Here is a 26,400-nt window from a genome sequence, read left to right as displayed (position 1 = left end):
AACCGTTTGGGCTATGAACTGAAATAAACCCACTGTCGAGAGAGGAAACTCTCACAAACAAGATGGCGTTAACCCCCCAACTTTAAGTGTTCTCCTTCTTACCGGCACTCCATTTGCTCCTAAGCGACCTCTCTCCCCAGGCATGCCTCTAGGGCCCTAAAAGGAGCAATTAATCATGATTACTTTTAGTGTGGCAGAGCAATAAACATATGAATGTATGGACAAAATTACCATTAAGCAATAAACATATAAATGTAAGGAAAAAGGACAAGTTGAAAATAGGTGTTAAATGGCAGAGAGTTGATAAACTTCCTTTCAGTACAAAGGAAAAAAACACACATACAGTGCATTCGGAAAGTATTCAGACCCCTTGACTTTTTCCACTGTTTTTACATTACAGACTTACTCTAAAATTGATTACATTTTTTTCTCATCAATCTACACCCAGTACCCCATAATGACAAAGCAAAAACTGGTTTTTGTTTCGACAACTTGACCAGGCCATGAGGTCGAAGGAATTGTTCGTAGAGCTCCTAGACAGGATTGTGTCAAGGCACAGCTCTGGGGAAGGGTACCAAAAAATGTCTCCAGCATTGAAGGTCCCCAAGAACACAGTGGCCTCCATCATTCATGAATGGAAGAAGTTTGGAACCACAAGACTCTTCCTAGAGCTGGCCGCCTGGCCAAACTAAGCAATCGGGGGAGAAGAGCCTTGGTCAGTGAGGTGACCAAGTACCCGATGTTCGCTCTGAAAGAGCTCCAGAGTTCTTCTGTGGAGATGGGAGAACCTTCCAGGACAACCTTCTCTGCAGCACTCCACCAATCAGGCCTTTATGGTAGAGTGGCCAGACAGAAGCCACTCCTCAATAATAGGCACATCACAGCCTTTTGGAGTTTGCCAAAAGGCACCTAAAGGCTCTCAGACCACGAGAAACAAGATTATCTGGTCTGATGAAACCAAGATTGAACTCTTTGGCCTGAATGCCAAGCTTCACGTCTGGAGGAAACCTGGCACCATCCCTACGGTGAAGCATGGTGGTGGCAGCATCATGCTGTGGGTATGTTTTTCAGCGGCAGGGACTGGGAGACCATTCAGGATAGAGGGAAAGATGAATGGAGCAAAGTACAGAGAGATCCTTGGTGAAAACCTGCCCCAGAGCGCTCAGGACCTCAGACTGGGGTGAAGGTTCACCTTCCAACAGGACAACAACCCTAAGCGCACAGTCAAGACAATGCAGGCAGGAGTGGATTCGGGACAAGTCTCTGAATGTCCTTGAGTGGCCCAGCCAGAGCCCGGACTTAAATCCGATCGAACATCTCTGGAGAGACCTGAAAATAGTTGTGCAGCAACGCTCCCCATCCAACCTGACAAAGCATGAGAGGATCTGCAGAGAAGAATGGGAGAAACTCCCCAAATACAGGTGTGCCAAGTTTGCAGCGTCATACCCAAGAAGACTTGATGCTTTAATCGCTGCCAAACGTGTTTCAACAAAGTACTGAGCAAAGGGTATGAATACTTAGGTAAATGTAATATTCAATTTGTTCATTTTTAATATATTAAGCACATTGCACTCTTTATTTTAGACAGCCAAAATAAATCTATCCAAAGGTAATGTACAGTACAGGAATGGCTCCTCATCATGGGCTGCATCCACATAGTGCCTTCCAATGCTTGTCTCCTTTCATTCTTCACTACACTATGAAGAATCTAGACTGGTCAAAGCTAACACTAGGTAGGCATCCACCATTTTGCTTTAACCTATCATATCTTTTGTGAACTGTGCAGACGGAGAGGAGTCTTCCAATGAACCAATAGATCCTTATCAATAAAACATCACAATAAGGTTCAGTGGGTTTTGTCAGTGACTGCATAAGTTGCTAGTACACAATACTGTATATTTAAAATATTTTCCACTTTACCATAGGGCCAGGTGTGCCAATCGGACCCGTGGGACCCAATGCACCCTAAGAGATCAATTACAAAAACATTGCATTCATCAATACATGCCTTTCAAACCTTTACAGTATTCATATACTTAATATATACTGAACAAAAATATAAACACAACATGTAAAGTGTTGGTCCCATGTTTCATGAGATAAACTAAAAGATCCCAGAAATGTTCCATATGCACAAAAAGCTTCGGTTTTGTGTATATTATACACTCATCTATATCATATCTATATGAATATCACTGACATATCATGACAAGAAATGACTATGATGTCAATATCAATCATAAAAACATAGTGAGCGAGTTATGGATATAACATCGTATAGAGGCTGTACCTTGGATCCTACAGTTCCAGTTTCTCCTCTTAGACCAATTGGACCTGTGTGACCCTGAAACAACAAAGTGTATTTCTCCATTAGTGGACAATAATGGCGTGACACATGAGTTCACAGTGAGGTTCTTTGAATGTTTGTTTGGGGTCATACTTACTCTATGGCCTTTCAATCCGGGAGGTCCAGGTGTCCCTGGAAATCCTCGTGCTCCCTGAAATACATGGTATTTTAGTACAGTGTCAATACAGTATTCCAGTCATTTTAGTCATACTTTCAAGTTTAACACTTCCGTTGTTATATATAACTTACCGCTGATCCAGGGAATCCCATCTCTCCAGAATTTCCTGATTTTCCTCCTTCTCCCTAGGATGACATCATAATAAGTTAGTAACATGGCCATTTGCTATGTATAAAGTATGATGTTTCTTACACATCATGCTTGAGACCACACAAGTCGTGTTCATTCCAAATGGTCCTGGTTAGTACACTTCCTATCTAGCCTGTTCACGTCTTTCGAGATGGTTTCTGTTGGGAAGCATTTCCGACAACACAACAGACTCGTGAGGCAGACGACATTACCACGAGCCCACTAAAACCATGTCTTTGATACGCAGGTTGGCGCCAGTACTTAGGCTGAACAGAGATGAGCGTTTACTCACGTCTTCACCCGGCTTTCCCGGTGGCCCTTCAGGTCCCCTTTGTCCAGATGTACCCTGCAACAGAAGATAATTATAAGACCTTGAATAAAGGGGTTATACATGCTTATGACAAGCCCTACAATGCACTAGAACTGCATCATCATTTATTATACCTGTCTGCTTTATGAAAAGTGTGACCAGGAGATGAAATGGTCAACATAAACAGTTGCTCAGAAATTGTGTCCACGACAATGTATGCCTTCTGACATTCTACAATCTGTCAGTTGTGTTGTTTGAGAAGATGAATGTGACTACTGTGGTGCCAACATGATTCAAGGTGTTATTCTCATAGACACGTTGTTGAGAATTGTTGCAACAAACAGGGAACACCTGACAAGCAACATGACATGTGACAAGGAGAATGTCATACCATGTGACCTGGATCACCGACTTCCCCAGGGGGTCCTTGTGGTCCAGCATGGCCCTGAGAGAGAGAGTGAGCGAGAGAGGTTGGTGAACGGCTAACTCCAAATAAAGTTGTTTGAAATGATTTCTTCATGGGTTGCTTTTAACTTACAGGGTTTCCATTTGGCCCAGGAGGTCCTCTTGCTCCTGCTTCCCCCTAAAACACAGATAACATCATTGCACACACAATCATTACTTTTAAAAAGTATGGCCCCACAGACTCAATATTTGATACATCACAAAAGTTTAATTATCCAAGCCATAGCAAAGAAATATGACACGAGACTTCTGTGACCCAAGATAGTGTCACTGATTCTTACACTAGTTCCTGGCACCATGGCCGTTTGGCCGGCAGATTTCTCATCCCCAAAGCCTCCAGCCATCTGAGCTCCCAGTCCCTGGAGAAACAGAACAGTGATTTAGAGTATTGGAAATGCATTCTGCAACTCAGAGAACACTCAGCATCTCAATGGGACAGCTAACAGCCAGGGGTGCTGTCCTGTCCCCATACTTTGTTTCTCAATAGGCCAGATAATGTCCAGATAATCAATCTGCTAATGTTTTATGGTTAGGGTCATTCATGCCCCCCCCCGATCCCATTATCACCCCCCCCACCCCCACCCCACTCCTCTACTTCACGCCTCGTATCAACTGCTCCCTCATTAGTCAGGTGAAGCTTCCTTCCATCCAGGACCTCTATACTAGGTGGTGTCAGAGGAAGGCCCTAACAATTGTCAAAAACTCCAGCAACCCTAGTCATAGACTGTTCTCTCTCCTACCGCATGGCAAGCGGTACCGGAGCACCAAGTCTAGGTCCAAAAGGCTTCTTAACAGCTTCTACCCCAAAGCCATTAGATATCTGAACTGCTAATGAAATGGCTACCCAGACTATTTGTATCCCCCCACCCCCGTTACACTGCTGCCAGTCTCTGTTTATTATCTATGCATAGTCTCTACCTACATGTACATATTACCTCAATTACCTTGACTAACCGGTGCCCCCACACATTGACTCTGTACCGGTATCCTCTGTATATAGCCTCACTACTGTTATTTTAATGCTGCTCTTTAATTATTAGTTATTATCAATTTTTTACTTAACACTTCTTTTTCTTAAAACTGCATTGTTGGTTAAGCATTGTAAGTAAGCATTTCACTGTAAGGTGTTGTATTCTGCACATGTGACAAATAAACATTTGATTTGATGCAGTCAGTCTCTCCTCAACTCTTAGCCAATAGAAACTGGCATGCATTGTATTTATATTAACCCTCTGATTACAATGAAGAGCAAGACGTCTGGTTCAAACAAGGACATTTCTAAGTGACCCCAAACTTTTGAACGGTAGTGTATATTTAAGCAATAAGGCACGAGGGGGTGTGGTACATGGCCAATATACCACAGCTAAAGGCTGTTCTTATGCATAACACAATGTGGAGTGCCTGGATATACCCCTTAGCGGTGGTATTTTGGCCATATACCACGAACCCCAGTGCCTTATTGCTATTATAAACTGGTTAGAAACGTAATTGAGCAGTAAAAATAAATATGTTCTCATACCCGTGTAATATCACAGCTGTCAGCCAATCAGCATTCAGGGCCACCCAGTTTCTAATTCACATTATACATTGTTTATGAGGGGTGGGTATTGTAGTACTTACCCCTGGTGGACCCTGGTTTCCTGCAGGTCCGGGTTCTCCTGGATTTCCAGGCACACCAGGCTCTCCGTCATATCCTGCTGCTCCACGTAGCCCCTTCAATTAGATAATGTCATGTTAATATAAACAGGACAAATCAATGCATTACAGGTTCATACGGTGTCATTCATTATGTGCCAAATCATAACTTGATGTGCGACCTACATTTCTGCTCAAACCATGTATTGATGTCAGTGACACTTGAGTTACGGATCTCCATTTAGGTTTAGTAATATATGTGTAGACATTCATATTGCCTTCTGGTTCTAAAGCATGTTTTCTAGTTGATATGCAATGACAGTGGATGATGAAAATGGCCACAAATGAGATTAAAGTGTATGAGATTACAGTGTATGCTTGACAAAACTGATAAATTGAATCAAGGGTGTTAAACATAAAATGAGAGGCAGACCAGCAACATATGTCATAAATCATAAAGACTAATGTTGTTCTGCTAAATAAGATTCTGCTTAATGTATGCCCTCAATATGATCAGCATTTCAATGAGGGAAGCATATAAATGCATAATTTATTATTTTGTCGTGTACTGAATTTAAACAAAATACATAAGTTTGCGGAATGGGTCTATCGGAATGTTTTCTAATGCTAATAATGCTAATGTATTGTCCATTTTTGTTTGCGCAATCTCTTGATCATCAAGACGTAATTCATCAAAGAGACAAATCTCCTGAAAGTGCACAGCACATCAATTTGAACTATCTTCAAGTCATGTAGTCTCCATTATCTTTGAAGACATTGTATTATATTTAAGCATGACAATAAAAGCTATTAATAAATTAATCCATCTAATTAGATAGTTATCACATAAAGTAGTTGCTTCTTTGAAATATCCTAATTCAATAGTGACTAAGAAGTAAGTTTATTATCATGTCTCAGCTTGATTAGCCTCAATAAAAAAATGAAGGCTGTGCTATACTTAAACAAAAAGGCTTGAGGGGTTTTGGTATATGGCCAACATACCACGGCTAAGGGCTGTTCTTATGCACGACGCAAACCGTAGTGCCTAGATAGAGCCCTTAGCCGTGGCCTATTGGCTATATACCACAAACCCCTGAGATGCCTTATTGCTATTATAAACTGGTTACCAATGTAATTAGAACAATAAAAATAAATGTTTTGTCATATCAGTGGTATAGGGGCTGATATATTGTCTTAGCTGTGTGCTTAGGGTCGTTGTCCTGTTGGAAGGTGAACCTTCACCCCCGTCTGAGGTCCTGAGCGCTCTGGGGCAGGTTTTCACCAAGGATCTCTCTGTACTTTGCTCCATTCATCTTTCCCTCTATCCTGAATGGTCTCCCAGTCCCTGCCGCTGAAAAACATCCCCACAGCATGATGCTGCCATCACCATGCTTCACCGTAGGGATGGTGCCAGGTTTCCTCCAGACGTGATGCTTGGCATTCAGGCCAAAGAGTTCAATCTTGGTTTCATCATTTAGGTGCCTTTTGGCAAACTCCAAGCAGGCTGTCATGTGCCTATTACTGAGAAGTGGCTTCTGTCTGGCCACTCTACCATAAAGGCCTGATTGGTGGAGTGCTGCAGAGATGGTTGTCCTTCTGGAATGTTCTCCCATCTCCACAGAGGAACTCTGGAGCTCTGTAAGAGTGACCATCGGGTTCTTGGTCACTTAACTGACCAAGGCCCTTCTCCCCCAACTGCTCAGTTTGGCTGGGCGTCCAGCTCTAGGAAGAGTTTTGGTCATTCCAAACTTCTTCCATTTAAGAATGATGGAGGCCACTGTGTTCTTGGGGACCTTCAATGCTGGAGAAATGTTTTGGTACCCTTCCCCAGATCTGTGCCTCAAAACAATCCTGTCTCGGAGCTCTACGGAAAATTCCTTCGACCTTATCTCAGCTCACTGGTCACCATAACAACATCCACCCATAGCACGCTCTCCAGCAGGTATATTTCACTGGTCATTTCCAAAGCCAACACCTCATTTGGCCGCCTTTCCTTCCAGTTCTCTGCTGGCAGTGACTTGAACAAATTGCAAAAATCACTGAAGTTGAAGACATATCTCCCTCACTAACTTTAAGCATCAGCTGTCAGAGCAGCTTACCGATCGCTGCAGCTGTACACAGCCCATCTGTAAATAGCCCATCCAACCAACTACCTACCTCATCCCATATTTGTTGTTCTGCTCTTTTGTACACCAGTATTTCTACTTGCACATCCTCATCTGCACATCTATCACACCAGTGTTAATTGCGAAATTGTAATTACTTCGCCACTATGGCCTATTTATTGCCTTACCTCCTTACTTCTTTTGCACACACTGTATACAGATTTTCCTATTGTGTTATTGTGTTTGTTTGTCCCATGTGTAACTCTGTGTTGTTGTCTTTGTCGCACTGCTTTGCTTTATCTTGGCCAGGTCGCAGTTGTAAATGAGAACTTGTTTTCAACTGGCCTACCTGTTTAAATAAAGGTAAAATAAAAAAATGTAAAAAATGGCTTGGTTTTTGCTCTGACATGCACTGTCAACTGTGGGACCTTATATGTGTCTTTCCAAATCATGTCCAATCAATTGAAATGATCACAGGTGGACTCCAGTCAAGTAAATGGGTGTCAACGATGATCAATGGAAACAGGATGCATCTGAGCTCAATTTCGAGTCTCATAGCAAAGGGACTGTAAGTAAGGTATTTCTGTTTTTTTTTAATTGTTTTTTATACATTTGCAAAATTTTCTAAAAACCTGTTTTCGCTTTGTCATTATGGAGTATTCTGTGTAGATTGATATGGAAAAAAAGTTATTTAAACCATTTTAGAATAAGGCTGTGGAAAAAGTCAATGTTTCTGCATACTTTCCGAATGCACTTTACCTCAAACGCCTTTCCCAAATCAATCAACGTTTTTACAAGATAGTCACTGTGTTGACTGCACAGGTGGGTCCACATGGATCATACTACTTCTGAGGGGCTGTCACATAAAAGGGTGATCACACTATTGCTTTAGTCCCAGGACAAGGAATGATAAAGGATTTGAGATTTGGCAAAGATCCCTTTTGAATCAAAACAAATTTTTTTTGTCAATGTGCCAATGGAGATAATTATGCAGTACAGAACTAAAGCCTTGCTAAACGCATAATGTATTTGCTCTGTGAGTCATGTTTGGAACGTACAGGTCTTCCTTTCTGTCCTCGGTCCCCTCTGAATCCTGGCGATCCGGGAGGCCCCTGTTTTTAGGACAAAAAGAAGGGATGAAAAAGTCACAATTAGCGTAGGCACAATAATGTTCCTTCATAAATCCTTCATGATAATATCATTACTATGGAAACAGAGTGAAGTCATTCCGGATGCTCTGTCAAGTACAGTTGTACTACACAGGAATCCTTTCAGGTCAAGTTAAAGGTAACTGTTCTCTTCTGCCATCTAGTGTCGACTCAAAGAGTTTTACAAAATCAACACCACAACTGAGAAACAGCTGGTTAAAGCTATGTGCACCAACAAAGCTTTATGTTGTTGAATCGCAACAAAGTTCCATATCATAAACTCAGTTTATAATAGACTTTGAAAACAAAGTGAACTATAAGCTTACCATAGGCCCAGGACGACCTCTGATCCCAGTCACCTGTGGCACTTCTCCAGGTTCTCCTTTCTGACCCTACAAACGAAGAGCAAGAAGGCAGAAGTTGCTCCACCATTTAAATTAAATTAGTAATACGATATTATAAAGATGTATCACAATGACATATTAAGCTTACCCTGTAGACTCTGCCACCATCTGAAAATGACAGAACATAATAGACATAAAGAATCAAGTCACAAAAGCATCTAGTCTATGATGACTTCATTGTCATGAGGGGAGTTAATTATTATTTTCTTCATAGCAAAGCACTGAGTTCACACGTAGTTACATTAATAGTTACACATTCATGAACAGTTCACACTGGGTTCTCTCATAAGAAATGTTTTTCATGACTTGGGGTCACAACAAATTTCAGGTCACGCTTTCCGACAACTCACCGGGTCTGCCGTTGCTACTGGTGTCTGAGCCGCCCTCGCTCTGGCAGATGGGACAGCACTCGCCCTCGGGGATGGTCACCTTCTCACAGTTGGACAGCTCATCGCATTGGATTTCGTCACACAGGACGGAGCCGCTGTCGCACACGCAGATCCTACATGGCTCTGGTTTCCAAATGTCTCGGTTGGTGTACACCTGGCCATCGACCGTGCAGCCCAAGTCATCTCCTATGGAAGGTGGGACCGACAGGACAGGTCAGACAAAGGTCAGAGTTCAGCCATGGAAAGTAAAACTTAATGCCCCCCTTCCTAAAAATATTTTCTGAATAGTCTCAAATGCCGGGATATAAAATGAACGTGGAAAAAAACGAAATAATGGCAATAGGAAAAAAAAAAAACTCATGCTCTACAGAAATCTTTTAAGTGGACCACAAAAAAAACATTAAATACTTGGGATGCTTAAAGTGACAACAAACAACAAATATATAAAGATGACTTTATCCCATTTCTCAAAAATATGAAAGCAGATCTAATTAAACGGAACAAAATTCCAATAAATCTGTGTAGAATAAAACTCTTCAGAAAGGCATGGCTCCCAAAGTTTTTAATAGCAATGACCCCACCAAACACATTCCTTAAAAAGTATACTCGGTCATAACAGACTTTATATGTGCAAATAAAAGTCTATAATTTTAAGCTTCCAGACATGGAATTGTATCAACTCACCACACAAGGCTTTTACTTGTGAAATATAGTTAAATGCACTAAAGAGGAACAATACGAATGCTCATCCCCCATAATCTTTTTAAGTGTATATTTTCAAAGGATAAAGCTGACAACATAAAAACTAAAATTAAAATAAGGCCAATGTTCACGCACCAAGGGAATGGAATTAGCATAATATAAAAAATTCCCCATAAAAATCCATCAGTTTAAACTAAATATCAGTTGTTGTTTTGTTTTTTTACATTGGATGAGTCTCAATCCATTGCATCCCCCCTATGTAACACTTCTGCATCTGCGGTGAAAGGTGACAGAGCTAGAGCAGTGCTTGTAAGAACATGAGACATCCCGAAAATAAGTCTTCTCACAATTTTTGTCTGTTGGCCTACAAACTATTATGACCCCTCTATGGAAAGATGAGACTCTCATGAACATGTTTTTGCTTTACAAATCCCACAAGCGTCTTTGGAATTGTCTGAAGTCGGTACAGCCCGATCTGCCAACTTCTGTCTGTAGCGTTCAAACGGTTTGAGCTACACAGTAAAATGACCCTTCTAGGTAAAGGTAGGATGCCCACTGACCTCACAAGACTCATCTGATGGTCCCCTGGTACCAGTCAAAACAAAATTAAGGAAGTATACACTACCGGTCAAAAGTTTTAGAACACCTACTCATTGCATGAGTACTGTAGATGTTCTAAAACTTTTGAAGGGTAGTGAATATGGAGACTGTTTAGTGATAAAAATAAGGGGTTACATACATGTAAAAAAAAAAAAAAAAGGTTTCCCGATCTTTCTTAAATCTCTTAGATATAGGATAAACACATTAGAACAAACTTCCTTTTGGGTCTATCTGTTGTTCCATGCACTTCCTCTGTTAATTGATGCATTTATATGGGCTAATAACAGTAAGGTCAAATAAATGTTTTCATCCAATAATGTTTGTATATATTTTTTAATTATAAAATTCCAAATCAAATAGCAAAATGATCCCTGTAGCTCTAACTCCAAAATGTTCTGGGACACTAAAGTCCATGGAGAATAAGAGCACATCCTCCCAGCTGCCCACTGCACTGAGGCTAGGTAACACTGTCACCACCGATAAATCCCCAATAATCAAGAATTTCAATAAGCATTTCTCTACGGCTGGCCATGCTTTCCTCCTGGCCACCCCAACCCCGGGCCAACAGCTCCGCACCCCCCATAGCTACTTGCCCAAGACTCCACAGCTTCTCCTTCACCCAGTTCCAGATAACTCATGTTCTGAAAGAGCTGCAAAACCTGGACCCGTACAAATCAGCTGGGTTAGACAATCTGGACCCTCTATTTCTAAAATGATCTACAGCCATTGTTGCAACCCCTATTACTACTCTGTTCAACCTCTCTTTCGTATCGTCCGAGATTCCCAAAGATTGGAAAGCTGCCGCAGTCATCCTCCTCTTCAAAGGGAGAGACACTCTAGACCCAAACTGTTACAGACCTATATCCATCCTGCCCTGCCTTTCTAAAGTCTTCAAAAGCCAAGTTAACAAACAGATCACTGACCATTTCGAATCCCACCATACCTTCTCCGCTGTGTAATCAGGTTTCCGAGCTGGTCACAGGTGCACCTCAGCCACGCTCAAGGTAATAAATGATATCATAACCGCCATCGATAAAAGACAGTACTGTGCAGCCGTCTTCATCGACCTGGCCAAGGCTTTCGACTCTGTCATTCACCATATTCTTATCGACAGACTCAACAGCCTTGGTTTCTCAAATGATTGCCTCGCCTGGTTCACCAACTACTTCTCAGATAGAGCTCAGTGTGTCAAATCGGAGGGCCTGTTGTCCGGACCTCTGGCAGTCTTTATTGGGGTGCCACAGGATTCAATTATCGGGCTGACTCTTTTCTCTGTATATATCAATGATGTTGCTCTTGCTGCGGGTGGTTCCTTGATCCACCTCTACGCAGACGACACCATTCTGTATACATCTGGCCCTTTGTTGGACCCTGTGTTAACAAACCTCCAAACGAGCTTCAATGCCATACAACACTCCTTTCGTGGCCTCTAACTGCTCTTAAATGCTAGTAAAACTAAATGCATGCTCTTCAACTGATCGCTGCCCGCACCTGCCCGCCCGACTAGCGTCACTACTCTGGACGGTTCTGACTTAGAATATGTGGACAACTACAAATACCTATGTGTCTGGCTAGACTGTAAACTCTCCTTCCAGACTCCTATTAAGCATCTCCAATCCAAAATTAAATCTAGAATCGGCTTCCTATTTCGCAACAAAGCCTCCTTCACTCACGCTACCAAACATACTGACTATCCTACCGATCCTCGACTTCGGCGATGTCATTTACAAAATAGCCACCAACACTCTACTCAGCAAGCTGGATGCAGTCTATCACAGTGCCATCCGTTTTGTCACCAAAGCCCCATATACCACCCACCACTGCAACCTGTATGCTCTCGCCGGTTGGCCCTCACTACATATTCGTTGCCAGACCCACTGGCTCCAGGTCATCTATAAATATTTTCTACGTAAAGCTCCGCCTTATCTCAGCTCACTGGTCACCATTACAACACCCACCCATAGCACACGCTCCAGCAGGTATATTTCACTGGTCATACCCAAAGCCAAAAGCCACTTTGGCTGCCTTTCCTTCCAGTTCTCTGCTGCAACTGACTGGAACGAATTGCAAAACTTGCTGAAGTTGGAGACTTATATCTCCCTCACTAACTTTAAGCATCAGCTATCTGAGCAGCTTACCGATCACTGCAGCTGTACGTAGCCCATCTGTAAATATTCCACCCAACTACCTACCTCATCCCCACATTGTTTTTATTTACTTTTTTGCTCTTTTGCACACCACTATTTATACTTGCACATCATCATCTGCACATCTATCACTTCAGTGTTAATTTGCTAAATTGTAATTTCCTCGCTACTATGACCTATTTATTGCCTTACCTCCATTTGCACACACTGTATATAGATTTTTCTGTTGTGTTATTGACTGTACTTTTGTTTATCCTACGTGTAACTCTGTGTTGTTTTTTGTCGCACTGATTTGCTTTATCTTGGCTCGGTCGCAGATGTAAATGAGAACTTGTTCTCAACTGGACTACCTGGTTAAATAAAGGTGAAATAAAAATAAAAATAATCCATGCCTTCTGGAAATGCTATAATATCCAAAAGTTATGGGCAGAGTTAGAATAGTTGGCTGTCAGAAGTATTCCAATGTAAATGTAATTTTTATCCACTTGTCTGCATATTTCAAGATATGGCATATGAGGCATGGGATGCACTATACCTTTCCCATCAATCATGTTGAAAAAATGCATACTTAAAAATTGGAAATCAACAATCCACCATCGTTAAAACAATGGAGAGGTCAAATCCTTTATTATCTAAATGTAGAAAGTGGGTGGGCGACTGAGAGAAACAAAACGGTGCAGTTTGAGACCATGTGGCGGAGAGTGATGCCGGCGCTGGAGATGGGAGGGTGGGTATGGGGGTGTGGGGAGGTGTGATGTCGTTGATGGTTGTGTGTGTCTGTGTGTTGTCATTTGCATATGAATGTTTTGCTTTTTTTTTAAAGAAAGATAAATAAAAACAATTATATAAAAAAGTCAAAGTGAGTAACTCAAAGGAACTTTGATGGGAAGGAGCATATTAGGGAGATCTGCTTTTCTGTGTAAACATGTATGAGAATAGAGACAGGAAGAAATTGAACGCTCAAAATTAGACCACTGCTCTTGAAATTCACTTTAAAGATTATGTGGTGTCATTTTTCATTCTTACAATATGTTATAGCTAAATGCTCCAAACCATAGGGAGATGGTACAGAGGATACCCAGTTCTGGGTTACTATATTAAGATAGGCTAGATGTTAAATGTTGAAAAAGAGCAAGTAACATGAAGAAATTAGTCATTTAAAGCAAAGCCCTGGTTAAATGTTATACTTCAGACATGTTCTCATAGTTCACTTCCTACTGGCTTTCTATGTAGCTTTATAATAGATTACAGGTTTCCTCCCTAGACCCTGACATCGCTAAACCTTCTGCTTTCTTTGCTATCATGCAGTATCACCAACAACAAAATGACACAAACCCAATTGGACACTTTAAACACAGAAGAGTTAATACAGGGCCTCCTGGTACTGCATCGCCGTGCTTGAGGCATCACTACAGACCCGGGTTCGATCCCAGACTGTGTCACAACCGACTGTGACCAGGAGTCCCATAAGGCGGTGCACAAATTGCCAAGCACATTTCGGTTAGGGGAGAGTTTGGCCGGGGGGGGCTTTCCTTGGCTCATCGTGCTCTAGCTACTCCTTGTGGCAGGCCGGGCGCTTGCAGGCTGACTCAGTTGTCAGTTGAACGGTGTTTCCTCTGACACATTGGTGCAGCTGACTTCCGGGTTAAATGGGTGGGGGTTAAGAAGTGCAGTTTGGCAGGTCATGTTTCGGAGGACGCATGACTTGACATTTGCCCCTCCCGAGCCCATTGGGGAGTTGAAGCGATGAGACACGACTGTAATTGGATATCGTGAAATTGTGAAAAAAAAGGGGTAAAAAAATAAATGATCATAAATCAACAACAGTTAACTGTGTCGGTGCGTTAAGCATTAATGTGGAACATATCTTTTCCATTTGGTACTGGCTAAAATCTCAGTTCAACTGCAGGGAAAAGAGGGTTCTGGAAAAGGTGACCGTCGGTTGGAGTGAAATAATCTGTCTGTAAACAATTGTTGGAAAACCGACTTGCCAAAACAATAGTTTGTTAACAAGAAATTTGTGGAGTGGTTGAAAAACGAGTTTAATGACTCCAACCTAAGTATATGTAAACTTCCAACTTCAACTGTATATACAGTGGGGTAAAAAAGTATTTAGTCAGCCACCAATTGTGCAAGTTCTCCCACTTAAAAAGATGAGAGAGGCCTGTAATTGTCATCATAGGTACACTTCAACTGTGACAGACAAAATTAGAAAAAAAAAATCCAGAAAATCACATTGTAGGATTTTAATGAATTTATTTGCAAATTATGGTGGAAAATAAGTATTTGGTCAATAACAAAAGTTTATCTCAATACTTTGTATTGGATGATCAATGGAAACAGGATACACCTGAGCTCAAATTAGTCTCATATCAAAGGATCTGAATACTTATGTAAATAAGGTATTTCTGTTCTGAAAAAATGTTGTTTTTTTTAAACTGTTTTTGCTTTTTCATTATGGGGTATTGTGTGTAGATTGATGAGGAAAATATATCATTTAATCAATTTTAGAATAAGGCTGTACCGTAACAAAATGTGGAAAAAGTATTTTCCGAATGTACTGTTTAACATTAAAATATTACATTTTTATTACACTCTACGTCTTGAATTCTTATGTGAATATACAGCAAATCTTCATGGGTTTACCTCTTTTAACTACTCCAAAGGCAGCAGAGAGTTGGCTATATCAAGATAAGTTCCCATACGTTTTAACACAATGTATCCACAGTCACAACCAAATACTTATTCATTATGATTTATCTTTCTATCTACTTATTTACTTATTGAACTTCTGTTCTACCAGGTAAGTATGTTGACTGAGAAGAACACATTCTCATTTACAGCTACACCTGATGAAGAGATGCAGGGGAAAGGAGAGTGGTTGTACTGTACTGTGAGCTGCATTAGCATTTCTAGGTAATCATGATCATTGACAAACAAAACAAGCTAATTTAATGGTAATACACCTAAGTACTGTAAACTCATGGAGTAGAAGTGACATGCAGATCTTTTGCAGATTTTTTACCTGTTACCATTGTCAACACCAGGTGGCACCCCTGAGCTTTATAGGTAACCCCTTGACAAGAACACACCTCACAGACTGGTCAGTGCCAGACTGCCTGGAACATGTCTACCAGCCCAACAGCTCTTACAAGATACTACTTTTATTGCAGTCAAATGTTTCCATGTATATATATATATGTTCTTCAGTGAAACCTGTGCTGTGAGGTCTGACTGGTAGGAAACAGACTGAGCAGTCGGCTATGTCATCACTTTGGCATTGTAGGGATAATGAATCATTCCAGATCCAAGCTAATCTTCTAAATGAACCATGTGTTAGTTTACTCCACAACGTATACAAAATGACCACAGGCAGTGTTTTCCCTGAAATCAGACTCCCTAAAATGGATGTCATAGACCTTGACCAAAATTTTTACAAAAGTATGAAAAGATTATGACAAAAACCATACACAAAAATATAATCCTGGAATATTTGATTCACCAGGATCATATTTTCTATATTGGAGGAAGATAGTGTGTAAAAGAGTCTGACTTTACAGTGCTGTGCTGACTACTCAGCAACAAGAAGACGGAACAGATAATGAGAAACTAAGACTCTTATTCTGGGAACTGGATCAAACAAAGGCAAATAAGTCCATGATAACCGCGTAGAAAGCCAGTGAGATGATGTTACTGATACCATCAATCACTTATGCCTTAACAAGACACAATGAGGACCACCTGGCTATCTCAAATTAGAAGGAACTACAGTCTTGTCCAGCTACAATATGGCGCGATCAAATATACTGTAAGTCAATTTAAGTGATTGACTGTGGCAGAATTAAAGGTTTCTCCCCTGCCCCAATGAATGTCTGTGGTTATGAGTCATACCGCCCCCATCAGCCGCCACACCACCCCCCACCGACACCCACCCTTATGTCTCAGAAAGCCGTATGGCAGTGGTGGTGGTGGATCACTCCCCCTCTGTGGCAGCGTTGATCTGTAAAGCCGGTCCTCTACCATGTCTCCATTCGTTATCTCTGGACCTCTCTGTGGAACCAGCCGTTCACTCTACACTGGTCTAGGCTACTTAAACAGTAGGGCCTCAAGAAAGTTTCTAGGTCGTCCATGTTCTAAACATCTGATGAGTCTAAAAAGTCCCGGGATGGGGTAAGTTGCTTGCTAAAAGCTCTGCTGTACCATCCATAACTAAAGCCGGGACTTTCGTCAATGATAACCCGTTTCCAGGCTATTGCTCTGTGAGAATGCACATTTGGATCAATTTAATCAATAAAACACTGGAACAAACAAAGAAGAAACTCATCTTCATATGAATTCATACATCAAAGATGTTTTTGCAAACCACAATGACATTTTTGTTGTTGTTACCGTAACTGACTTTGATTGAAAAGGTCTTGGTTTGGATTCCTGTCCCCATGTCTTTACTGTGTTTCTGTAACCTTGCAGATGTATAATTATTATTTGCGGCAGATTGAAATGGCCTACTGTCATGTAGGACATTTCACATCGGCTATGTAAAATATGCACATAGTTTGATTTAGTTCGCTTTTCTGAAACTCTCCCACAGAAAGTATTGCGCAACTGGAGATATGGCGGCTTGGCTTACTATAGGTTACACTCATTGTGTAGTGTCACAAATATGACAGATATGTAGCCAATAGTTATAATCAATGACATTTAAGCTATGGAGCATGTAAGAGTCTTTGATAGCCTAGTTGTGCTCATCCTGTCGAGCTGATCGGTGAGTGCTGGTAGGCGCAAAAAAGGATACACTTGAATGTTGTAGTGGGGCCGATTGTTTTATTTGAGCGCTAAAGCAATACTTTTTGTGCACCCCCCATGGATTTAAAATGCCCTCTCAGGCACCTCATCCTGGAGCTCGGCCTACTCGTGCCCTCATAAACGCTCTTTGCAAGTGCACCCAGCAGCATTGGGTTGACTATTGCAGGCAGGAAGAAAACAACTACATCGACCATGATCCTTTGCTAGTTAAGGCCAATTTCACCATGATCCTTAGCGATTTTTTGGTACCATTCAGCTCCATTCAGCAATATGGCATGATTCAAATTCAAATACTTCCAGCTTCATGTGCCATTGACGGTTTTCCATAGGAATACGTGGATGATGTCAGCGCTATCACTATCTAAACTGACATGTTGACCACACCGCTCACATTACATGCGCGAGCATTGTAGAATAAATGTACACATACATGCTATTCAATCCAAACTGCCCGTGCGCGTCAATGAGTGTTTGCGTAGCCAGGCTCTAAAATAGAACTAGGTTCTATGTATGACACGTGATGCACTGCAAGTCCCGCCTCTCCAATCACCTCATTGGTTTTTAGGAGCATATACCCACGTGCGTGATTGAAAGATGAACTTACGTTCACACTCCAGTCCAGTTGGTGATGGTAATACACCTTAAAGTTGGTTTCCAACTGCCATATAAAGTCCACAGAAGAAGAAGAAAAAGATGAAGGAGGAAAGATTACTAGAAACTAACTATGTTTCCCCTTTTATCTATGTATTAATTGTTGCGATCACACAGCGCATTTTGTGTGACTCAACATGGGTCAAAATTCTAAAAGGTCCAGAAAATAGACCTTGTGCATTTTAGGTCAAATAACAACCCAATGTTTATATCCCAGGACAAATGAGCTAGCAACAGACAAAATCAACATGCGCGTGATGGCATATGCGGACATACATGCGTGCCCTGTCTAGTCTGTGCAGGGCTTGGAAAATGCAACCCCCCCTCAGCTTAATTCATTGCCGGTTCCATACTTTCCTCAGACAAGTAAAAACCTGCTAACAGTGAAAAAACATGCTGCCCCCCTTTTGTGGAGTTCGTCTGAATACTAGTGTATTTCCCACTAGTATTCTCACTCAGACTGACCACTCTTGTTTGAGAACATGGAATTTCTCTAGGTTACTGAGAGAATGAGAGAATGTTTAGTTGTGTTCTCAGTAAGACTCCCTAGACTGTTAAACTACCTCAGGGGGAACAGAAGCCAGATAAAGCTTACTACAAGCTCTATGGAGATGCAAGATTCGGAGTGTAGCAATGTCTTTTTGTCACAAAAGGGGCTCCTTGTAATACTATCCAGAATTCAACATACTGTACTTTTGTACTACCTGAAAATTGAGACTCGCTCTATCATTCCTTCCACAGCCGTGGGGGACAGTGTTGTTGCTTGGTTCCTTGATCTGATCAATAGGCTTTATAGGCTATTCATCAAAGTTGTCTATTTTGCATTGATGCAAAAATTATAAAATGCACAATTTTGCATTGATTGATTGAACCAAATGTAATCTCAGCGACTGTTCAAACTGTAAACCAAACAAGAATCCACCCAAAAAGGTATATTTTGAAGTAAAAACGAATGATTCCAGGCTATTGTGAAATGGTTGAACCTGCTGTAGCCAACTAGCTAGCCATGTATTTTTTTTCTCCGTGACCAATACATGATGACGTTCTATTTGTAGCTGATATGGGAAGTAATACACAAGCAGCATATCAAACTGGGATAATGTTTTAGGTTACACCAGCAAGAATAAGAATATTTGCCAGTGCATATTATTTTATTATACATCTGATTATTTCTCATGGAGATGTGGGAAGCTAATAAGGCTAGATAGCTTGCTATATTTTTAGCCAGGCTGAAGCCAGATAGACAGGCTGCTATCCAGCTACTACTGGCAAGGGAAGGGAAACACTATATTCATGCCACTTCGATACTGAAGTGAATTTTTCTTAGCAGTATAGGAAAACTTATGCAGCTAGCTAGGGTAATTAATGTAGCAGGTTAGGAGATTGAGGTTAAGGTTAGGGTCAAGGAAAATTCTCTCCTAACCTGTTAAGACAATCACTTTGTATCGAAGTGATGTGAAAAGTATGTCCCAGCAAGGGAAGGCAACTCTTCCGTGCGTTCACGAAATGAAATGACAACAACAAAAAACTTTGCTATCACCGCCTTGTGAATGGAAGTGGGACTGGTGAGGATATCATGTTTCCAAAAGGTGTCCGCTGCTCCAAAAATCCCACTCCACCCATGCACATGCACTTACAGTTGAAATCGGAAGTTTACATACACCTTAGCCAACTACATTTAAACTCAGTTTTTCACAATTCCTGACATTTAATCCTTGTAGAAATTCCCTGTTTTAGGTCAGTTAGGATCACCACTTTATTTTAAGAATGTGAAATGTCAGAATAATAGTAAAGAGAATGATTTATTTCAGCTGTTATATCTTTCATCAAATAAAATACAATTTTATTTGTCACATACACATGGTTAGCAGATCATCACATTCCCAGTGGGTCAGAATTTTACATACACTCAACTAGTATTTGGTAGCATTGCTTTTAAAATGTTGAACTTCGGTCAAACGTTTCGGGTAGCCTTCCACAAGCTTCCCACAATAAGTTGGGTGAATTTTGTCCCACTCCTCCTGACAGAGCTGGTGTAACTGAATCAGGTTTGCAGGCCTCCTTGCTCACACACGTTTTTTTCAGTTCTGCCCACAAATGTTCTATGGGATTGAGGTCAGGGCTTTGTGATGGCCACTCCAATACCTTGACTTTGTTGTCCTTAAGCCATTTTGCCACAACTTTGGAAGTAGGCTTGGGGTCATTGTCCATTTGGAAGACCCATTTACAACCAAGCTTTAACTGATGTCTTGAGATGTTGCTTCAATGTATCCACATCATTTTCCTGCCTCATGATGCAATCTATTTTGTGAAGTGCACCAGTCCCTCCTGCAGCAAAGCACCCCCACAACATGATGCTGCCACTACTGTGCTTAAGGGTTGGGATTGTGCTCTTCGGCTTGCAAGCCTCCCCCTTTTTCCTCCAAACATAACGATGGTCATTATGGCCAAACAGTTCTATTTTTGTAACATCAGACCAGAGGACATTTCTCCAAAAAGTATGATCTTTTTCCCCATGTGCAGTTGCAAACCGTAGTCTGGCTCTTTTATGGCGGTTTTGGAGCAGTGGCTCTTCCTTGCTAAGCGGCCTTTCAGGTTATGTCAATATAGGACTTGTTTTACTGTGGATATAGATACTTGTACATGTTTCCTCCAGCATGTTCACAAGGTCCTTTTCGGTTGTTCTGGGATTGATTTGCACTTTTGGCACCAAAGTACTTTCATCTCTAGGAGACAGAACGTGTCTCCTTCCTGAGCGGTATGACAGCTGTGTGGTCCCATAGTGCTTATACTTGTGTACTATTGTTTGTATAGATGAACGTGGTACCTTCAGGCGTTTGGAAATTGCTCCCAAGGATGAACCAGACTTGTGGAGGTCTACAATTTTTTTTCTGAGGTCTTGGCTGATTTCTTTTGATTTTCCCATGATGTCAAGCAAAGATGCACTGAGTTTGAAGGTAGGCCTTGAAATACATACACAGGTACACCTCCAACTGACTCAATTGAGTGAAATCAATTAGCCTATCAGAAGCTTATAAAGTCATGACATAATTTCCTGGTATTTTCCAACCTGTTTAAAGGCACAGTCAACTTAGTGTATGTAAACTTCTGACCTATGGAATTGTGAGCAGTGAACAGTGAATTGCAAGTGAAATAATCTGTCTGTAAATAATTGTTGGAAAAATGACTTGTGTCATGCACAAAGTAGATGTCCTAACCGACTTGCCAAAACTATAGTTTGTTAACAAGAAATGTGTGTAATGGTTGAAAAACTATGTTTAATGACTCCATCCTAAGTGTATGTAAACTTTCGACTTCAGCTGTAGATCAAATGGAGTGGAGCTTGTAGTAACCTTAAAAGTGAACTGCAGCATCCAAACTTGAACAATGTCAAACATCTATGATCAAATTCCAGTGAATCTGTCAGAAGGTTAAAATGAATGGGTACTTCATGGATTTTCCTTGGCTAATGTGGAAATACTCATAACACATTGTGTTTGGGGAGTAGACTATTACAGCCAGAAGTGTAGAGGTTATAAAATGACCTGATGGAAACAATGAGTTATTTAAACTCAACTCTCTCTTTCCCAAAACCAAAAAAGACTCAATGCCAGCCAAACTGTTTCAGATAGTAGGCTTACTCTTGTTCAAATAGCAAGGTGTCCCGAATGCTCTGTCAGGTGTCAGACGCATCCAAAAGCAGCCTAATCCTTTTGATATGACTTAATAATTTTATTATTGTTTGTTTTCATTGTAGGCCTGAACAGATCTGCCATTTGGGAAGACCAGAGTGTTCCTGCTGACAGTGTTGATCCTGTAGGAATACTGTCAGAGTACTGCCTGCTTTTTCCAAGTCATGCAGATGAGTTACAGATGCTGGGTGGCTTTGCGGCCTCTGTGGTGCCTGCTTTGAACCCTCTGGTGTCAGAGCCTACATAAATCTCCCAGTTCCTCCTCCCCTTTGACACCCTCCTGTCATTGGTTCACTGAAAAAGCTATCCAGGATAGTGGTTGGTCACAAACAACTGGGTCACAATTGTATCTATGAAGCTTATTGAAGGCTCATAACCATTTTTAACACCTAGGTAGATGTTTCACAAATAATTTATAAGCAAATGCCATACTATAAAGGGCGATATGACAGGTCCTTACACCTGGCATTATTGCCACGTGGCAGACGGCGTATTATGTGTGCAGCTTTGGAAGGCTTCATTAAGCCTTTTGATACAACGGGTGGGTCTAATCCTGGATGCTGATTGGTTAAAATCAAATTTCAGCCGGTGTCTATTCCACAAGTTACCACCAGCTAAAGCAATAACGTTGCCTATTTACTCTATTCCATCTCACTGTACAATCCACTGTCTCATCAGCCCAGCCAGGCAATTTAATAAACTTGATCACCACTGTAAAAAGCATCTAGACATTTTCTCCCATTTCTTTTAGACTAGCAATTGGTTTTCAGTAGCAAAGATTTGTATAAACCTTGCTGTCTATCTCCCTGACATTTGCAACATTGTTTAAATATTGAAATTCAATCTCCAACTGTCCCATAGTAATGAATGTGTAGGGGTCGGGACTTTGACTGGCTTTTCTCAGCCAGTCGAAATCATGAATGAGCATCATTTTTATGGATATATACAAAGAAACGGCAATAGAAAACAAGTCAAACTAAATGAGATGCAGCTAGTTTGCAGTCTTTCCAGCTTCAGTTTGAAGTGATTGTGTTAGCTGTGATGTTGGCTAGCTCCGAACAACAGTGTCCTGATGAGAGAGCACTTTTCTATGCCAGGTGAAATATCGCATCATTAGCTCATTGTTATGGATGTATTCAAATAAATGTCACGAGAAAACAGCTTAAACAAATGCAAATGCAGTTACATTTCTGTTATTCTGGCGGTAGTGTTTGACGTGTCTGTAAGTTAGCCGTAGTTGGCTTGCTAGCAAGCAAGGGATAAGAACATTGCTAGCCAGTATGGCAATAGAACATTTAGATCGAACGACTGGATACCGAACAAAAAATACTGAACAACTGGGTCGCGTCTCTGGCAACCGAACCAATAGAATGAAAGACCAGCTGGCTTGGGTAGCAACCCTAGATTTGTGTCGGGTCTATATCTTGTGGAAAGATAAAATCATACAAATACATGTTTTGATGAAAATATGTCAATCATTATTTGAATATGCTGGTAACCCGTTGTATAAAAGTGATAATGCCCTCGAAACCAGTGTTTGGAGGATATATTGGCACGGTTTGTCGGTCCTCGACTTTGTCTCGGGCCTATATATCCTCCAAACATCGGCTTCTCTGGGATTATCACTTAAATTACATATACCGTGTGTAAAGTGTAACCATCAACTGCCTTTGCATTTTCAGTGTTGAAATTGGTGTTGAGGACTCCGAAATGTCTTGTCAGCAACGAGTTACTACATAGTGTCAGTTCAAAGTGCACATAAACCCTATGATACCAGGCCCTCTGAGCTTTGTTAGGGGTGTCCAGAGGAGTTGCCTCCCTTCAGAAGGTTAAAAGCATTTTATGAAGTAATGTGTGTGTAATAAAAGACAACATTATTTCATATTCCAAAGTTGTGAGGTATGAGAGCTGGGGATTATAGGGAAACCTTGTTGGCACAACAGAACACTGTTGCTTCTGGTTTGAACACGCACTTCACCTTCCCTTCCGTTCCACAAACAAGGTTAGGCTTGGGTAGGGATGGGGATGAGGAGATAAATGAATAAGTAGCTGATTACATGTCTGTGCTTCTTTTTCTTCTGGAGCTGTCCCCGATGGTCGGGGCTTCCTTTAAAGAAAAATGAAACCCTCGAGTGGTTCCAATCATGTTTGCCTGGGAGGATGCAGTCATTCTAAATGACTCCTATCCCCCTTCTACTGACTCCTAGTTTTCAATTGTCTTTGTTCCACAGAGCTCGTCTGTGGTCAAGTACCGTCTACACTGCAGGCCTGGGTTTAAATAGTATTGAAATCGAACAATTACTTGTGTTTTGCTTCATTGAGCTTTCCCTGGGAAAAATGGCATAGTCCTAAAAGCGCAAACCCTGCCTCCAGGCACTCCAAGCAGGCTCAAGGAAACGGTCGAAGACTTACAAATCGTACAAATAATTTAAATACTATTTGAACCCAGGTTTGCCACACTGAGATGTCCCTCTTAATTAGATGCAGAATATTTACAGTAATACTGTGGTGTTCAAAGATGGCTCGAGTAACTATAATATGTGGAAAACGTATTTAGTCGGCTATAACATATACTTATACTGGATTAAAAATACAGCCCTAGCAAGCCAGAACAGAAAGTACTGGCGCCTGGGGAAGGTTGTGGGATAAGATCAGTATGGTAATTAATCCTTCACATAATCATATCAAACATGACTGGAAGCTACAGTTACAAGCTAGGTTTTCTCTTTTGCACTACTAGCTTTCTGCTAAATACAGTGAGTTTAGACCAATGTACAGCAAACCATCCCACTGCAAACATGCAGTGCTCAAAAGGGAGAATAGTAATAGCTACATATGTACACACTTCTACTAGCAAGGCACAACAATATGCCTGTTGCTGAAAATAATAAAATGCTCAAGTCATCAACTTGACTTCAACCTTATCTGGCCATGTGGTTTACCTCAAGATGGCATTTGGCTAGCTCTGTAACCGTGTATGGTTTGTGTGTTTGCTTTTTTCCCTTTCAGATGAATTACAGCGCTCTGACCACAAAGCCAATGATGTTGAGCATATAACATATCATTTATGGTATTATAACACACCTGGCACAAAAAAACAGGCATGAAGAAGAATTCCAGATCAAAGCATATAATTCATCTCTATGTAAAAGCCCTTATTAAACACTCCATAACCTGAACCAGCTGTGCTATACTTTGCATGTCTATTACTGTAATCAATTTCCATTTCACTCCAAAGTGGTCTTAAATGGCATATCTTACAATTTGTCATATCATTGTCATATCATCATTTGCATACATTTTTGGTGTGAAAACTAACCATATACAGGTACAACATGTTCTTTTGTTTCCACAGGTGTAGACTACCTGTTTGATTTGTTACCATGTGTTATTTCTACAGTGTTCGGGTTAGCAGTAAAACATGTGGTTTCCACATCCTCTCAGGTGGTGTCCACTCGTACACTAGATCAAACCAAGCAGAACATGTTGACACTCTTTAAGTGTAGCTGGGCACGTTTTCTCTCTTTGTGAATACATACAGGCTCTCCTGTAACAGACCTTCTGAATCAAACTCAGATACAATCATTCATTTGGTGTCAATTGAGCCTCAAAGACCGCAAGCACCATATCAACAGACACAATGTACACCTTAAAAACCAATAACAAGCACCTCATTGACTACGACACAGCTGGAATGAACTTCCTCATTACTTCGATAGTGATTTCAAGCTCAATTTCTTCCTTCCATCTTGCATGCATGAGAACCCAGCCAGTCCATACATCACACCAGGTTCATATATATTAGGGCATGTAATAGACTTTCTTTTCATTCTTTTTTAAAAAACATTTTGGAACAGAACATTTAAATGAATGTTTCTTATTGGAGGTAGCTCCTCCCAGTTTCAGTTCATTTCTTCCGATTTAGTGCCAAATGAGGACAACCCACAATGCAAAGGAAACTTTGCATGGTGACGTACAACATTCCAGTTTACCAGCTGGCACTTTAACAAATACACAAGGTCACAGGATCCTGGTGTTTTATATCAACTAAGTGCATATCCAGATGTGGGAGAATAAACTCTCTGCTCTACAGCGAAGAGGAGGAACAGTAAGGGGATGTCTACCGCGATGTTGCACATATTTTTTACATAAAAAATGGAGTGAGAGTAAATGTTTGATATAAATGGAGATCTTAACAGAAACACTCACTGAAACAATTCACTGCAACAACTCACTGCAACAACTCACTGCAACAACTCACTGCAACAACTCACTGAAACAACTCACTGAACTTGAACAACTGAGGGGGATAGAAGCATAAATCTACATGATTTGATCATTGAAAGATAATCCTGTCTTCACTTGATCCTTCCCTAACAACTCCACCTATAACGATCTCTTTCTACAGTATATAGTTTGTCATCTGTCCTATTTTAAATGTCAGTTGGGAAGTCATTATGGCTACCAGGGATTATTATTTAGCAACATCCCAATGTCTTTAGTTGATATACAGTAGAAACACAAAAATATATATATAATGAATATGCACTACCAGCACCATGTCATCAGGCTGAGGGTGATGTCATTCTAAATGACACAATAACACTGAATGGTTAAGAAAACATGTCAGTCATGGGAACTGATGTCCCGCATTCAAGGATATAATATGTCAACTGACACCAAACAAAATGGCTC

The 26,400-nt window shown here is 41.0% G+C and overlaps 1 protein-coding gene across 1 annotated transcript in view; it reads right to left on the bottom strand.

Annotated features, from left to right (window-relative positions):
- The window catches only part of col5a2a (collagen, type V, alpha 2a), a 58,680-nt gene that overhangs the window by 14,237 nt on the left and 18,043 nt on the right, over positions 1 to 26,400 (bottom strand). Inside the window, exons 2-15 of the mRNA XM_024389119.2 lie at positions 9,072 to 9,296; positions 8,810 to 8,829; positions 8,644 to 8,709; positions 8,228 to 8,281; positions 5,050 to 5,142; positions 3,711 to 3,788; positions 3,503 to 3,547; positions 3,356 to 3,409; positions 2,947 to 3,000; positions 2,597 to 2,650; positions 2,445 to 2,498; positions 2,291 to 2,344; positions 1,921 to 1,965; positions 103 to 156 (exon numbers count right to left, since the gene is read on the bottom strand). Of these exons, the coding sequence (XP_024244887.1) occupies positions 103 to 156; positions 1,921 to 1,965; positions 2,291 to 2,344; positions 2,445 to 2,498; positions 2,597 to 2,650; positions 2,947 to 3,000; positions 3,356 to 3,409; positions 3,503 to 3,547; positions 3,711 to 3,788; positions 5,050 to 5,142; positions 8,228 to 8,281; positions 8,644 to 8,709; positions 8,810 to 8,829; positions 9,072 to 9,296 (950 nt within the window). The remainder of the gene's footprint in view (positions 1 to 102; positions 157 to 1,920; positions 1,966 to 2,290; positions 2,345 to 2,444; positions 2,499 to 2,596; positions 2,651 to 2,946; positions 3,001 to 3,355; positions 3,410 to 3,502; positions 3,548 to 3,710; positions 3,789 to 5,049; positions 5,143 to 8,227; positions 8,282 to 8,643; positions 8,710 to 8,809; positions 8,830 to 9,071; positions 9,297 to 26,400) is intronic.

This window comes from Oncorhynchus tshawytscha, linkage group LG26 (genome assembly GCF_018296145.1).
Source record: "Oncorhynchus tshawytscha isolate Ot180627B linkage group LG26, Otsh_v2.0, whole genome shotgun sequence".
NCBI lineage: Eukaryota > Metazoa > Chordata > Actinopteri > Salmoniformes > Salmonidae > Oncorhynchus > Oncorhynchus tshawytscha.
The sequence above is the reverse complement of the archived record's forward strand: the minus strand, read 5'-3'. Positions and strand labels throughout refer to the sequence as shown.